This window comes from Gambusia affinis, linkage group LG05, assembly GCF_019740435.1.
Source record: "Gambusia affinis linkage group LG05, SWU_Gaff_1.0, whole genome shotgun sequence".
NCBI lineage: Eukaryota > Metazoa > Chordata > Actinopteri > Cyprinodontiformes > Poeciliidae > Gambusia > Gambusia affinis.
The window spans coordinates 22,422,247-22,437,416 of NC_057872.1; the positions used below are offsets into that span (position 1 = coordinate 22,422,247).

The following is a 15,170-nucleotide window of genomic DNA, read 5'->3' on the forward strand; positions in this document are numbered from 1 at the left end:
CTGTCAGCTGCTGTCTTCACAACAAAAATGTAAGTATATCTGTCCTGAGAGGAATTAGTGTGCACCTTTAAATGTATTTAAAGGGCAAGCCATCCTGTTTCAACCTTATGAAGAACAAAATCATTAAATCTGGATAAGTTACTACAAATTTTATTGGCTTGTTGGATTTGAGAATTTGTTTAAGATTACATTTTTTAAAATACCTTTTGGTTTAAAATAGAATAAAATAGCCCAGTATAGGTGAGTATAATGAGAATCTTAATTATAAAGGACAGTAGCATATAGAAATAATATTAATTTACTCCTTTTAAAAGTTACAAGGCTTGAACTTTTCCCTAGCGTCTTGTAGTTGACGTCACGTTGCATCAGCAGCCACTCTACTGCGCATGTCTCCTTCAAAACACGTGCCAGAATACATTATGTTAACTACTTAAACTATTTACAATTAGGCTAATAAAATTATTTACAACCCGCAGCCAGCGCATACCTCTTCTCTTCGCCTGGCGCAGCTTTGCGGCATCTGCGGTTATCAGAGGTTTTATTTTTAGCACATCAATTATGTAACCCTTTTATTTTTTAAGGGTTAATTTATCACCTATCTTGATGGATGCATCTACATCTTCATTTTACCTCTAATTGTGAACAAACTAAGAAATAATTTTATTTGGCCTTAAAAATGTATTTGTTTTTACCGTGAATAAAAAGGCTGGCAAGTTAATATCTGATGCTTGGGGTCATTTTCTCTCGTCCTTTATCGACTCACCTGCATTTGATTCTTTCGGGTCCTTAACACGCATCTCATTCACTAATGCCAATTTAGTAGCATAACGTATTTTTCTATCACACTGAGATAAACAGATGTAGTCCACTGACTGACAAAATGCTAGCTAATGTTAAAACAGCAAGGCTGATACGGGTAACTATGGCAACCAGCGAACGCGGGCCAGCCCGGCTCTTTCTGCTGTCAAGTTGCGCGCGCATCCGCTCTGTTTACAAGCACTAATTTTCCTCTAAACTCCGCAGCATTGTTCACAAATGTGTTCAAATAAACCTCATCATGAGTGGATTCACAGTGCCATAAAAATATATTTAGAATTTTACAATAATTAATTGTGTTAAACTAACAGAAAGTAGCACGTAATTGTATATTAGAAGTGCCCTTATTCACAGTTCAGTACACACCATTGCCCTTGCACTTGCAAGTACTCTGAGACACGTTTGTGACAACTTTTAATATCAGTGAACATTACTTATTAAGTCTTGACAGATTCTCTATTGAACACAGATCTAGATTTTGACTAGGCCGTTTTTAAATATGGCTTTAATCTAAATCATTCCAGTCCAGCGGTGTGTTTAGGGTTGCTATGCTGGTGGAAAGTGAACCAAGTAAAGATTCATCCATTTTTGCCAGCTTTTCTCACTTGTAGCAGAAAAATGCATGCCCACAGCATAAGGCCGCCACCGCCATGTTTCACATGATGTTCCCATGTTCCCCAATTTTTAGCCACAAATGATCTTTTGGCTTATCTTTTTTTTCATGCAACTAAATGATAAAATGTTAAACAGATAAATAATAAAGAACAATAATAAATGCTAATAACAATAAATGATTAATAATTTCTCTTATCTCCTTCACTGACAGACTTAATAACAGCATTTCTCATTGTTTCCTACAATTTCATTCCACATTGGCTTGTGGTTAAGAGATTCAGTCTGTGGTAACTATTGTGAAATTGAGAGTGAAGTACTTGTGACAAAAATTTATTTTACGTTTTGCTCTTTAACTCATTCGAAATCAATATCTTTGATTTTAAATGAGTTAAAGAGCATAGCATGATCTGTATTTCATGCTATGTGGTCTTGTTAAAGCAGGGGTTTGTTTATGAAGAGTGGAAGTTCATCTCAGGGCGTTAAGAGGAAAATGATCCATTTACTGTATATAAAGTTCAAATCAGCTCAATCAGAATTTAATCCAAATTTAACCTTATATAAGTTTTTACAAAACTCAAAGTGAAGAACAAATGGGAAAAAAAGTGGAGGTTATCATGTTTACATCCAGATTGATTTACACAAAGGAAAGATAGAAAGACAATAACAAAGTACAAAGTTATTGCATAAAAGAAAAAAAGATGCTAAAATGAAAATATTTCAGGTGTAAACAAGTTCTTCAAATGGGTCATTAGTCTTTGATCAGAAGCTGCTTCAAACAAAGAATTATTTTCATTCCTGCTGTAAATAAACCATCAGTTTCTACACATATGATGTTTTCTGGGAACCTGGAAGCTAAATGCTGTTTCGAACTTAAGGTTTAGTTTTGGTTCTGGGATTGCTGAGTAAGTAAGTCTCTGAAACCAGGAGGGAGCTACAGATTCATAAGAAACTCAGGGAAAAGCATTGGCAGCTCTGAGCTCAAAAATTCCAACCTGGCAGTCGGAGAAATCAACTGGAACGACCCAGGAAGTTGGATTTCCCAGTAAGAACTGGGAGACACTCCAGCTAATCCCCTCATTTCAATATGGCGGCTCCTTGCATCAACAGTTGTGCACTATGGTGGAAACATGTTTATTTTACAAACACACTTAAGAGTGCATGTAGTGCCTTCAACTCTAACCTGAATGAATTAAAAAGTGAAGTTTGATTCTTTCTTAACGTAGCCCTGATATAAACTTTCAGTAACCTTCCCGCTGACTTACTGGGCGTTTTTGTTCGCTGTTGTTCTCTTGACTGGACAGCTGAGAAAAGGTTTATGGATTCGTGCTGCTTTAGTTGATTGGTGACACTTATGATTTGATGCTTGACCTTGTGACATTTAATGGTATCAACGCTCAGTTTGCATAACTTTATCTCCTGCATCGAGCAGAACAGATCTGAATCATGGCTCCATCACTTTATCAGTTAAATCACATCTGTCTCTGTGTTGTGTATTACAAACAAATCCACAGTTATACAAGCTGTTATTAAATATACACATTAAAATAACTTTTCAACGTTAATAACTATGAAAAAGAAAAAAGTCCTGCTTGGATATCGGTACATAGAATCATTGAAATATAACACTTGATTTTTTCTTTCAGAATTTCGTCAGTGATTCACGAGTTTCATATTTACAGCATTAAGCGTGGAAACCCCTCCAGCACCGTGACAAACAGCTGCAATGTGACAAGGTGGAGTGACATCCTTTTCCCTACTGGAGAGCTCAATCATATCCTGCAACTTCCACAGATAAACTTCAAACTGGAGCCAGTTTGCACCGCGGAGTCTCGCGATAAAACTGATAGCGTGATTTAGTTTAGAACTCTTGAGTCCTAAGGTAAAGCGGCGTCCTGAGAAATCTGGATCAAGACGCGGATAAAGGCGGATGCAGGATCCAGTGGGCGCTTTAAACCCGTCACAGTGCTTTATTTTGTATTATTTCGGAACTTTATTCTGCAGCTGGTTCCGGATCCGTGTCACAGCTGACCTACTTTCCGTCTTGCGGAAGTTACCAAACACAAACAGAAGGAGTTTAAAAGGTGACTCGCTTGAGATTGAGCGCTTTGTGCGCAGCGGTGAGAGTGGCTGGAACACCTGCACAGGTAAATAGAGTCCCGGCCATGGCTGCAGCGGCGGGGTCCGGTTCCGTTTCCAGGGGTCTCCGGGCCATGTTCTTCATGCTCACTCCAAACGAATCCTCCTTTGAGAAAGTGGAGGACGTACCTCAGTATGTTCAGCAGGTGGGTGGACTCTTTTCTCCTAAAAAAAAAAAAAAAAAAAATAAATAAAAAAATATGTGGAAGTAAATTAAGGTATTTTTTCAACTTTAGAGACTTTAGGAAGTTTGGTATCAAGTTATTTTGTGTCATAAACTATTTCATCTGAAGGAGCATCAAAATAAACTTTGTAGGTGAAAAGTTAAGGCGTCTGATTTTATATTTCAGAATATAACATTTATAGTTGGTATATTGTGCTTGCATGTTAAATATTTTTCTAATGCATCATTTAAATTGTGAAAAATATAAACATTTGTGTTTGCATGATAAAATTTCACTTGTCTTCAGGTAAATCAGAAATAATTTTTGGTTGACTGGAGCATCTATAAGATCACAATATTCTGTGCATGTTGAAATTAACATTTTGAAACGTCAAGTCCTGGGAAAGAAATTGTTTTTGTGGTGAAATAACAATCACTTTTGCCTCTCGAATGAGGCTATACTTGAAGTTCATCAGACCGGGACATGATCAGTTGCTTCTTGAGATCCTCCAGCCTACTTCATGTTGTCAGTCGGGTTCTGTTACTGAGAGATTTATTTATTTATTGGATTTTGGAGATCTGACAGGAATCAGATGTGGGTGTGGCTGATAAAAGTGAACTTAGTTTTCTACATGTTATATTTGTTCTCTGTTAATTTAATAAGCAAGATATTGGAGATTGTTTTAAGTCAATAATTTCTTACTATTGATTAAACATTTTTTAGTTATAAATGAAATATAAATATGATATGGGAAAAATGTCTTGTTTACTCTGCAAGATTATTTTAAGTGTAGTGGGATATTTCCTCCAGGACAAAACCAAAAATAGACTTTGTGTTTTTGTAGTGCACATATGGCCAGGATGGCTTTGTAAGGGTTTTAAAATGAATAATTAAGCCTTTTGACAAATGAAATCCTCTTTTTAAATCTTGGCGATTTAGTGTCACAGAGCAATGCTAAGAAAATATTTCAATATGACAAAATCATTTTGCGGTGCCACCAAACATAAGAGTTAGCTTCCACCTCGTCACTGTAACATTATTTCCAAGTGCAAACTCCAACTTCTGTGACAACTATGAAGTAGTTCTGGTCTTCAAGTCTTTCTAAGCAACAGCAAATGAACCAGAGCAACGTTTGGCTTATACCTTACCATGGGAAAATATTTTGAAATATGTTCAGTTTACTTCAGATCTTTTCTCCTAAAAAAAAAAAAAAAATCTGTGGAAGTAAATTAAGGTATTTTTATCTGTGCCATGCATTCTCTCTCAACCCCTCCATGCTCTCAAGACCGCTGGTGTAAAAACAACTTGAGTTATTTTGTGAACTGATAAGTTGATTTAACCCATTGGCTGAATGCAGCTTTAAACATGTTTTCTTCCAGGTTTAACATGTATTTAGCTGCACTCATCAGTTTCTTTGTCTTTGCTGGAGAAAAGCATCCAAATTTTGATGATTTGAAATATTAAGGTGTGCTGCAAAATCAAGCAGTTGGTATTAAAGACCAGACAAACTTTCCAGCAAAATTCCAAAAGTCAGAAATTTTTTATTTTCTTCTCTTATTTTTCAGGTTGGATTTGGTTTGGCACAAACTAAATATGAAAAAAACAATCACTACATTCCATTTTCTATTTAAATAGAAAATTTAATTAGAATTTAAATTAAAACAAAATAAGATTTTTTTGTTTTAGTCCTTGAAATCAAAATGTTGTGGACAGAACAACTGAACAACTTTAAGATTTCCAAAGAACTGAAAATGTTTTGAAATTTTCTCTACCAGAATAAAGTTAGCAAAAATATCAAACTGCTTCACAGAATCGACATTCAATCTTGCATATCTCAGTGCTGATTCAAAAAGTCTTAAGTCTTGAATATCTTGACTTAGAGCTTATGTCCTTCACGTGACATTAAGACCAGGCCATTAAATTAAAAATCACCCAGAGGGGAGATGATCTGTGCAGAGTTCCTCTGAGGTTAATCAAAAATCTGGAGGATCCTCATCATGAATGGTGGAGCATGAGAGCTCACAGTCCGCCTTAAAGGAGCAGAAAACTTCTGCAAAGCCGTGGAGAGACTTTGGTGGTCCATAATCACACTGAGAGCATATCTGGGTTCTGGCAAAAACATAAAAACTGGATCGACCAAAGTGGCTTCGTGCCAATGCTCCTACCTCATCATGTCTGCAGAAATAACTCTTCTGGACATGGCTGCCACCACTGGTGGAAACCAAAACCTTTGCATATAAAGATCCATCTGTGCTGGACCTGTGTGGAATGGCGCTACCAGCTCGGAAAAACGGCTACATCAAATCGGAGCCTGGATCGTTTGAAGTGGAGTGGAGAAATTTTGTGATGTAGGTCAACAGTTTCTCACAATCTTAGTAATACCAAGAAATCACAGTGATGGGAATTATGGGTAGAAAATTTGAGTTGGGAGTCATTATTGAACATTTTCCTATGTGGAAAAGTGTTGATTTGAAGTAATCTCGTGAAGGGAGACAAGTCACATGTGATATTTTTACTATTATTTTATTTTCACTCGTTATTCTACACTAACTGTCTCCAAATCGAAAATGTTCTGGAGTTCCTTTCTCATTTTCAGCTCTTTTCATAGATTTAAAATTTGATACGAGTCAGGTGAGTCACTGGGTTTTACTTTCTGTCTCTGAAACCAGTTAAGAGTTTTTTTGGCTGTGTGACTGGGATTATCATCTTGCTTGGAGCTGCACACTTGATTCATCTTCAGATTCTTATCAAGTAGGTTCTGGTTCGGTTCTCCATTCATCTTCCCTCAAGCTGCCATATTCCTTACCTGTAAACTTCTTTTTTGGCGTTGGGTTTTCAGGATGAAGCACAGGACCTTTTTTTTCTTCCAAACACGGATGAAGGCTAAAGCCAAACATCTAAAGAGTTTAGCTTAAGCCATAAGTGACGAGACCATTTCGATCGTTTATTTTTAACAGCCATGTAGTTTATGGTGAAATGAAGTTTGTTAATGGATTATGCAGATGCACAATATGGCATAAAATTCATATCACAATATATTGTCATAATAACGATGTATATCATGATATGATTTGTATAAAACTTACCATAGAAATGAAATGGCATCGTCACTGAGTGGAATGTATTTATTTGTATGTGTTAAAACTTGTGCATTTTATTTGTACGTAATATTTTATGTTGCTGCCTGTTATTGATAATGATGGGCAGCAGCTTAATCTCAATGGTGACCACCTGGTTAAATCAAACTTAAATGAAAATATATCTCTATATAGAAGCACAACACTTTAACATAAGGGATTTCTGCGTCAAATCCTGCTTTTTATTCACAGAGCTGCAACTGGCCCGTGCAGTTGTTTGGTCCAGCAGGGTGGCACTGTGAGCTTTTACAAGGTGTGCGACACGCTGAGACCACAGGGTGCTAAACCTGATTATTTACGTTTGTTTTGCACCTGCCTTTCTAACGCGTTTTCCCCTTGCGCTCTCATTCACGCTTCTTCTTGCTGCTTTTGTTTCCATGCCAGATATTACGTCATCAACAAGCATCACCGCGGTTAGCTGGTAGACTGCAGATCTCTGTCGTAGGACAAATTTCAATCATTTCTACTGTATATGGTTTATTTTGCACATTCCTGCTGGACTGTGGCTGTGACATTCAGAAGCTTAAAAACTAACTTGTAAATATTTATATTGGCATGTTTTGCAGACTTTCTTTGTTGTTTTTATCCAATAACTCAATATTCTGGTAATGAAAAACCTTTTTGTAGCCCATCAGTTAATATTATACCCACTACCGCGGAATATTTTTTAAACATTGACAGATTTCAGTGAGTTTCTTGACTTTTCTACTTAATTTGTAGATATTTTCTTTTCCATTTCTGAGAATGTGTGGATTACTTTGGTGTAAATTCAAAGTCAATAGCAACAGAAATGTACCTTTATTACCTATTTTACCCGCAGTATTAACATGCAGCTCACAAGTGTTTGCTTAAGTTGGTCTGATTGAGGATCTGTAGACGCAGCCACACAGAAAACCTCACTGCCAGATTAGGGTGATGGTAAAGAGACCTTCCAACAACAAAGTCTTGGCAGTTATCAACACCAAATTAAATTAGTTAAAATCCTGGTGGAAACATGCAGAAAACTTTTCATTTATCATAAAGGCATTTGCTGCAACACCGAGAGCACTCTACTAAAAACCTTAAAATCAGGAAATTTTTTTGTTTGTTTTAGATAAGTTGCATTATTTTGTGGAAAATGTAAAGCTGTTTTCAGTTTACTCTAGTTTTGAGATTTTAAGACCTGGTTGAAATCCTTCTAACTCGAGTACAAACTCCAACTTATAAATAGAAAGAGCAAACATAAATTTAATGGAAAGAGGTAAAAGTTTAACTTTTCTCAGTGGAATGACCTCAAACTGCAGTTTACTTCAGCAATAACTGTAAAATATTCTGAAAAAAACCTCCTTACTGCTGTCTCTCTTATTAAATAAATTAAAATACGAGTATCAGTATATTGTATGTAACAATGGATCATGATTACCAGAAAGAAATTATTTGAATCAATCTTATTTTACACAAGAAATTGTTAATCAACTAGTTTTTGGACAGGGAGAGACTTTGCCTGGAAGAACCTCATGCTGCTTTTCTTTTTTTTTTTTTTTTTTTTAATCACACTAAAATTAAAAAACAATGAGCTAAAAAGACAACAGAATTGTTGGAGAGGATGTGGGAAAGTATTGACCCTTTTCAGCTGCGTCACTTAATCATCCGAGGCGCCATGATGGACGTCAGAAGTGAGGATTGGGAGTTTTGAACACAGGGACTGAAATTGTTTTCCCAAAGTTGTTTTTGCCAGTTTATTCACGGTTTCCACTTGTTGGAGTCGAGCTCATTTGTCTGTGAACGTAACACACCTGGTTGGGGCTCAGAGACGGCGGGAGTTAAAGGAAACGGCTAGCTTAGAAACCGACCCGAACCTCCTCTTCCCTGACGTGTTGATCAAACTACAGACTTTACCTGAATTCTCACATTGTCTCCATGGTTACTAATGGGTAGATGTACCTTCTCCATAATGTGATATTTGAAATCTTTCTAATAAAAGTTTAGTTTATTTGAATGCAAATCCGCGGTTACACCGAGGGCTGACAGTCAGGCTGCTATCCATCACTGCTGTATCTTTCCTCGTTAAAAGTTATAAAATAAAATACGTTTGGTTTGCATCGCTGTCTGTCTGTGAAGTCGACCACGCAGCATCCTATGACCATTTTTAAACTGAAATCAACTAAATAAGAGCGATATTAGGTTACAGATGTCTGTTTTTAGATTAGCTTTAAAGGATCATTGGTTGTTTTGACGTCCGTCGTGGCGGAGTGGGCGGGGTTCTGGAGGGCGTGACGTCACATGCAAAGGGTCAACATACACACTATTGAAATATTTTAGGAAATAAGCATAAATAAAAAATAGGATATGATCTGTGATATCTTGAACAAAGTTTTAAGATACAAATTTCCACTAAAATGAGAAGTACTTTGGAGGAATATATGCAGGACTGTGATAAACAACTAAAAGGAAGTGGAAACTCCATTGAGGAGCCAATGGGCTGCAATAGTGGAAAAGATGTTTATAATGGAGAAACTGACACATAAGTTGAAGAAGCACAAATGGACAGAAAATGGGCAAAATAGACAATTTACATAGAAAGATGGAGGTAAATGTTATCAGGCAAATACTTTAATGTGTCGTATGTCTTCTGCATTAAAGCAATGCAAAATCAATAAAACATAAGCTACAAAAAGAAATAAAACAATAATATTAAATATCTGAAAAAGTTTAATACATTACCAGTTTGTTCTGTCCTGGATAGTTGCGGCTCAGAGCTGCCAGTGCTTTTGATCTCCGTCTGCAAAGGTTTCTCATGCAGAGCCTTCCTTTGTCCAGACCTGGTTGTGATGCAGCTCGCCAGGATATTCCCAAAAGACTCGTTCGCCAAACAGCTTTGTCAAACAGCTGCCAAAACATAAAGCCTCTCTGAATTTCCTTTGGTCCATAAATCACCAATCAGAGTAGCAATATCCTGCAGACATGAGAAGTTTCAAAAATCAAGTCAACGCCACGGAACCAAAGGAGGTTCGATTGATTTATTGCCTTACCTGAAACGTGTAACGTCTTCTGTTTTAAAGAGTAAAACACATCAGCAACATGCGATGCTTTATTGGTTTTGTTCTGTTTTTGATCACAACAGCTACTCAACAAAATCCTCAGAGTACAGTTAAGGGTTGTGTCTTGACCCACTGTGTGCAAATGCAAGTAAATGATTTGGTTTGCTCAGACCGTCCGTCATCGCGACGTCAAACCTTTGGGACTGAAAGCTGGTTAACTTTTACATTAGTCAGCGTTTTACAGAGCTGCTGCTGCTGCTGCTGCTGTGTCACTTGGTGAGGCAATTTGTCTCGACAACTTGGTCTTGGTCCAAACCGGGTCACCTCCAAGACAATGACAGCTAATCTGGATTAGAAAAGAAGTTGAAAAAGTCCGTAATTCAAGATGTCTGCCACGGTTTGGTGAAACTTTTTATGAGTTAAGTCAAAACCGGACGAGGTAAATTACTCAAAGTACTCAAGCAGGAGTAGCACTACTTGGCCATATTTTTATCCAAGTAAAAGTAAAAGGCAGCCGCCCAAGAAATTACTCAAGTAAGAGTAACACAGTATTTGGTAAAAAGTCGACTGAGTAACTGGTTAAATTATCATTTAATATTTAAAAATTATACTATCAGATGGACCAAAGTATATAGTTAAAAGGAAATTTTGGTATTTTAAGGATGAAAATGACAAGAATTCATATAAGTAACAAAAAAAGATAAAATCAGGCCAAAGAAAATTTTTCCAAATCAGTTTATTTCAATAAGAAACTTATGAAACTTTAACAAAAACTGCAGGTGTGCATCTGGTGAATTTTTGGTTTAAACATGTTTGTTTTTCATTTTCATGTAGAAAATCCAGAAATTTTACTCAAGCAAGAGTTGAAATACTTCATAATGAAATTACTGAAGTAAAAGTAGAAATTAAAGCGTAATAAAATAACATTTTTCAAAAAAAGTTACTGAAGTATAAATGTAATTGAGTAAATGTAACTAGTTATTACCCATCATTTACTTAAAAACTCACAGTGAGTAGAGTGTCAGTTTTATTCAAGTGAATCTTGAATAAAATGAAGTGAAGCTTCATAATAAAATTACTCAAGTAAAGGTAAAAAGTACAGGTAAAAAATTCTCCTAAAGGTAAATATCTTCCAGAAAGTTACTCAAGTAAATTTAACTGAGTAAATGTAACTAGTTACTACTTAACAGGTCAAAAATAAATATATTCAAACCTTAATTGTAGCAATGAAAAGTGGGCCAAAATGTTTCAAGAATAAAATATTTTATAGCTTAGATATTTCTGCTGGTTCAACGAGGTGTTGTTGTTTGTCCTCTCTAACGAAGGGCATTCTGGACTCTTTTAAAAAGGTTTTTTCCACACTCCAGCTTTTAAATAAAGTGTAACTAAACCTGATGTAACATCGTAGCCTCTCCTCAAGAAGGTGGTCTGAGGAGCACAGGTTAGTGTGAGAATGAGCGAAGGATGCTAACCATGAAAATAATCAACTTTTCCACAAAAACACAACTGGTGACAAATCTAACAACTTTTTTGTGCTACTGGAGACTTTAATGACAAAACGTGAAATTGGTGCATTCCTATTTTAAGGTTTTTTGGTGTTGATCTTTTTAAATAAAATGTGTGACTTTCTGTTTTTGGGATGTGGCTGTGTGTGTATAAATGTGTGTATTTCATTTTTAGCCATTTGGACTCTGGAGAGACACCTTATTATTTTATCTGGACGATCATTGGTTATCTACAGCTTAGTGACAAAGTTTGACTTGAAATTGCAGACTAAAGTCAAGACAGCACCACTTGGGACCAATTTATGTAGTGCATATGAAAAAAGTTGATTTGGTTTAGCTGCTCTTTAATAAAACCTCGTTAAACCCTAAAACTAAACGAGGGTGTTGCTTATTTGACCGTATTTTCCCAGCAACGCGACAATATCAAGATATTCTTCAGGAGTTTTGATCTCCGTCCAACATGCAGCAGATGGTGGTGGTACCGTCTTCCAATTCAGTGACAGTTTCATTCGAGTTTGTGCAATTATGTTTAAATGGTGTTTACAGCAGGTGGCTCGGCACACGTCCCTGAGGAACTCCGCTGATGAGACGTAGTTTTGACGACCCAAACCTGCAGAATGACAGCTTTGGGTTGAGTTACAGTGTCCTTAATGTGCAGTTTATGTAAAAATACTCAGCCATTATTTTATATGGTTGTCTTGCGTTTTATTGTGGGAAATGTCTGCAGCAGGTTTTAAAAAAACCAACTTTGTTAGGTTTTTATGGGCACTTTGGGGGAGCAGAACAATTACCCCAACAGCAGGGGCTCTTATTATCCACTACCCGGCATGATTAGGTAAACTTGTTGTTTCTGTCGGGTTTGATGGTGCCTGACTAGTTCCCAACTGTTTACAGTTTAAGATCTGCCATCAATTTTTCTTCGCTGTTGTTCTATGATCCCAGCACGCCAAATTAATTAGAAACAAAACAAAACACAGTCTTCTAATTTGGGAGTTGTTTGAAATTATGGGTTTGTCGGACCCTGCCAGGTCTCCTGGCTGCTCGGTGATTTGAAAGCAAACAGTATTTTTCAGATAAAAGTGCACTGTCAGCCTACGTGTTTTTTTTTTGCCAACATCAGTCATCCGTGACCTTACGCTCTCAAAAAAAAGGGGATCGTTGGGAGAAAAAGCAGACATCTGGTCCACAAATGTCTTATTGCATGTTAGGTTGAATGCAGGAGGAAATAAAACACAATTATTAGATACCACAACAAACAGTTGCACTAAATCTGCTGCTGTATTAAATGGTCTTTACTGTGATTTTTAGTTTATGTGTTAGGAAGACAAAGTAACGTAGGAAAGGATGTTTTGATTGTACTCGAGATCAGAAAGAATCAACCTCGAATGATCCCAATGAAGGGGCAAAAATAACATTTGACATAAGAGAGAAAAATATCAGGAGACAGAAGGAACGTTTGACATATGCATGTTTTAAAGAAAACAAAAGCAAACGTATCACTCTGCATGAGAATCAGCCTGGATAAAACCGCTCAAAGTGGTCAGGAACGCTCGACTGTCGTGGTAAAACTTTCTGCAGGACAGAAGTTGAGGAAAAGAAGGAAGGAAGGAAGGCTTTCGTCCAGGACGATAATCTCTTTCTATTTTCACAGAGTTTGGAGGAGGTCTGCTTGTGTTGCGAGCCCATTTGTTAGCTGCCAGATGTTGGAACATTGCGTGTGATCACAGGTCTCTGGTGGTGCTCTCACACCTCTGCCTGCCACACACACACACACACACACACACGCATGCACGGTCTCACTTCCTGCAGCTCCACCTGCACATGTGCTCCTCTGCGGTCCCATCTTGCCTCCCCGCCTCGCTCCAGCCAGGTGTCCAACCTTCAAACTGAGCCTTCCTCGGTCAATGAGCGCCTTCAGCGCGGAGCTAACCAGCGGGGCGGCGTGCTGCTGAAGTCGCAGCTCTGACCCGTTTTCTGACCCCTCCCTCACTAATTTGTTCCATGTTTTGACAGATCCATTAAGAGGTTAGAGCATGTTTCCAGAACCCTTGGAAAAAGACATGTCACCAGTTGTTTGTTTAGCGTTCAGCGGCTCGAAGGAGAAATCTAATATTTGTCGTATTTAAATTTTCCTTGCTTTTGTTTGGTAGGTTTTATTGTACTTTTGACATTTCTAATAACTCTGCTGTGAGTTTTCTGGTCCAACTACATCAGCTCAGAAGGGACAAAACAAATTGCATTGCTTGAAACTTTCAACCGTTCAAGATGTCATTAGAGTCTAAATGCAGAGAGATTAAGAAAACAAATTTGATTGACGTAACCAGACTGGACAAATCCATAGATGTGTCCAATCATCACAATTTGACCGTCGGTGTGTTCTCAGAAATAATGTAGTTTGCATGTGAAAAATTGTTGCACAAACATCCAACAGGCAAATAAATATTGGTTTCTTCTTTATAAAATTAGACACATTGTGATTTTTTTTAGAGACACATGATAGCAGCATAAAATTAACAAGAAATGCAAAAGACTTTATTTTTGCACCACAATAATCTTAACTAATGAACTTCTATCCCATAAACTCATACCATGTTTTCAGGTGGATCCTCATTATTAAAAGAAAAAAAAATTTTTTATTATCTTTTAAAAACCCTTTTCAATTTCAAAACAAGAATCAAATCAGTAACAGCTTTATTTTTACAACTATAAAAACTATTTGTGTGAAAAAAAAAACTTAGAAATTTTGACTCTAATTAAAATGGATCAGCACTTTTCATCACTTCACCATAAATATTGAATTTGAACATAATTTCCATTCATATTTATTTCTGCTGTCATTTGAGATGGTGGTATATCAGTATCTGCTGAAGGTGAGGTGTACCTCCAGGCTGTGTACTTGGTGGCCTTCTTTTTCATATTTTCATGTTTTGTTTTGTTTTTTTTAGTTGTAATGTTTCCCATAGTTTCCACTTTTTAATTCTGTTGATTTTACTCTTTTACACTTGAACATCTGGCTGGTATTTCTGCTGCTGAACTGAATTGGGAGTCTTGTGGAGATCGCTGTTCATTTTACACCAACAGTACTCTGGTCTCAAGTCGTTACATGTGCTCCTTCTCAGATGACCAGAAATCCAGCTTATTATCAGATTCATTTTAAGAATAAATTTGAAAACAAGTTAAACACTTTGCCCAGGTTAACTTTGACATGTGGTAGGAAGAATCTGAAATTTTACATATTTCCAATTGCATATCAAGAGTAGCAGTCAAAGAAAATCTGCTTTCATTTGATTAAATCACTTAACTAACTAGTTTATACTGGCAGTAACTCTTCCTGATGGAGTGGTTGTCGATTTTATTTAATTTTTTTCTTACTAACAGATAGCATGACTCCATCTGATTCATTCCGGGGGAAAAAAGCAAAATTCATATTTACAAAATAAATACTAGAAGCAAATTCAGTAAAAACGATTCACTGTGTTTCGTATATTATTATGTTGATTTGATAAAATTGCATTTTCTTATTTTTGTAAAAATTACTAAGTAGAATTTAATTTTATTGTATCCGTAAGGTCAACACTGTTGAATAATAAATACATTTTACCCAATGGAAACTCCACACCACACAAACATAATCAAATCAATAGTTTTTAATTAATGTTGCAGTTCTACTCAACTACATTGTCACTTTGTTCCCATATTTTCTTTTGCAAGTTGTAAACTCACATTTACTGAGTGTTGGTGAGGATTTCTGACAGCCTTTTCTACAATATGTGGGCT

At 36.6% G+C, this 15,170-nt stretch overlaps 1 protein-coding gene across 2 annotated transcripts in view; it reads left to right on the forward strand.

Moving 5' to 3' along the window:
- Nucleotides 1-3,057: 3,057 nt before the first annotated feature.
- Nucleotides 3,058-15,170, forward strand: part of agmo (alkylglycerol monooxygenase) — a 76,063-nt gene continuing 63,950 nt past the window's right edge. The window contains exon 1 of one of the 2 annotated variants that reach the window (XM_044116289.1): nt 3,058-3,713. In XM_044116289.1, coding sequence (XP_043972224.1) covers nt 3,594-3,713 — 120 coding nt within the window. In that variant the 5' untranslated portion in view covers nt 3,058-3,593. The remainder of the gene's footprint in view (nt 3,714-15,170) is intronic. The other variant, XM_044116288.1, reaches the window with a different exon arrangement.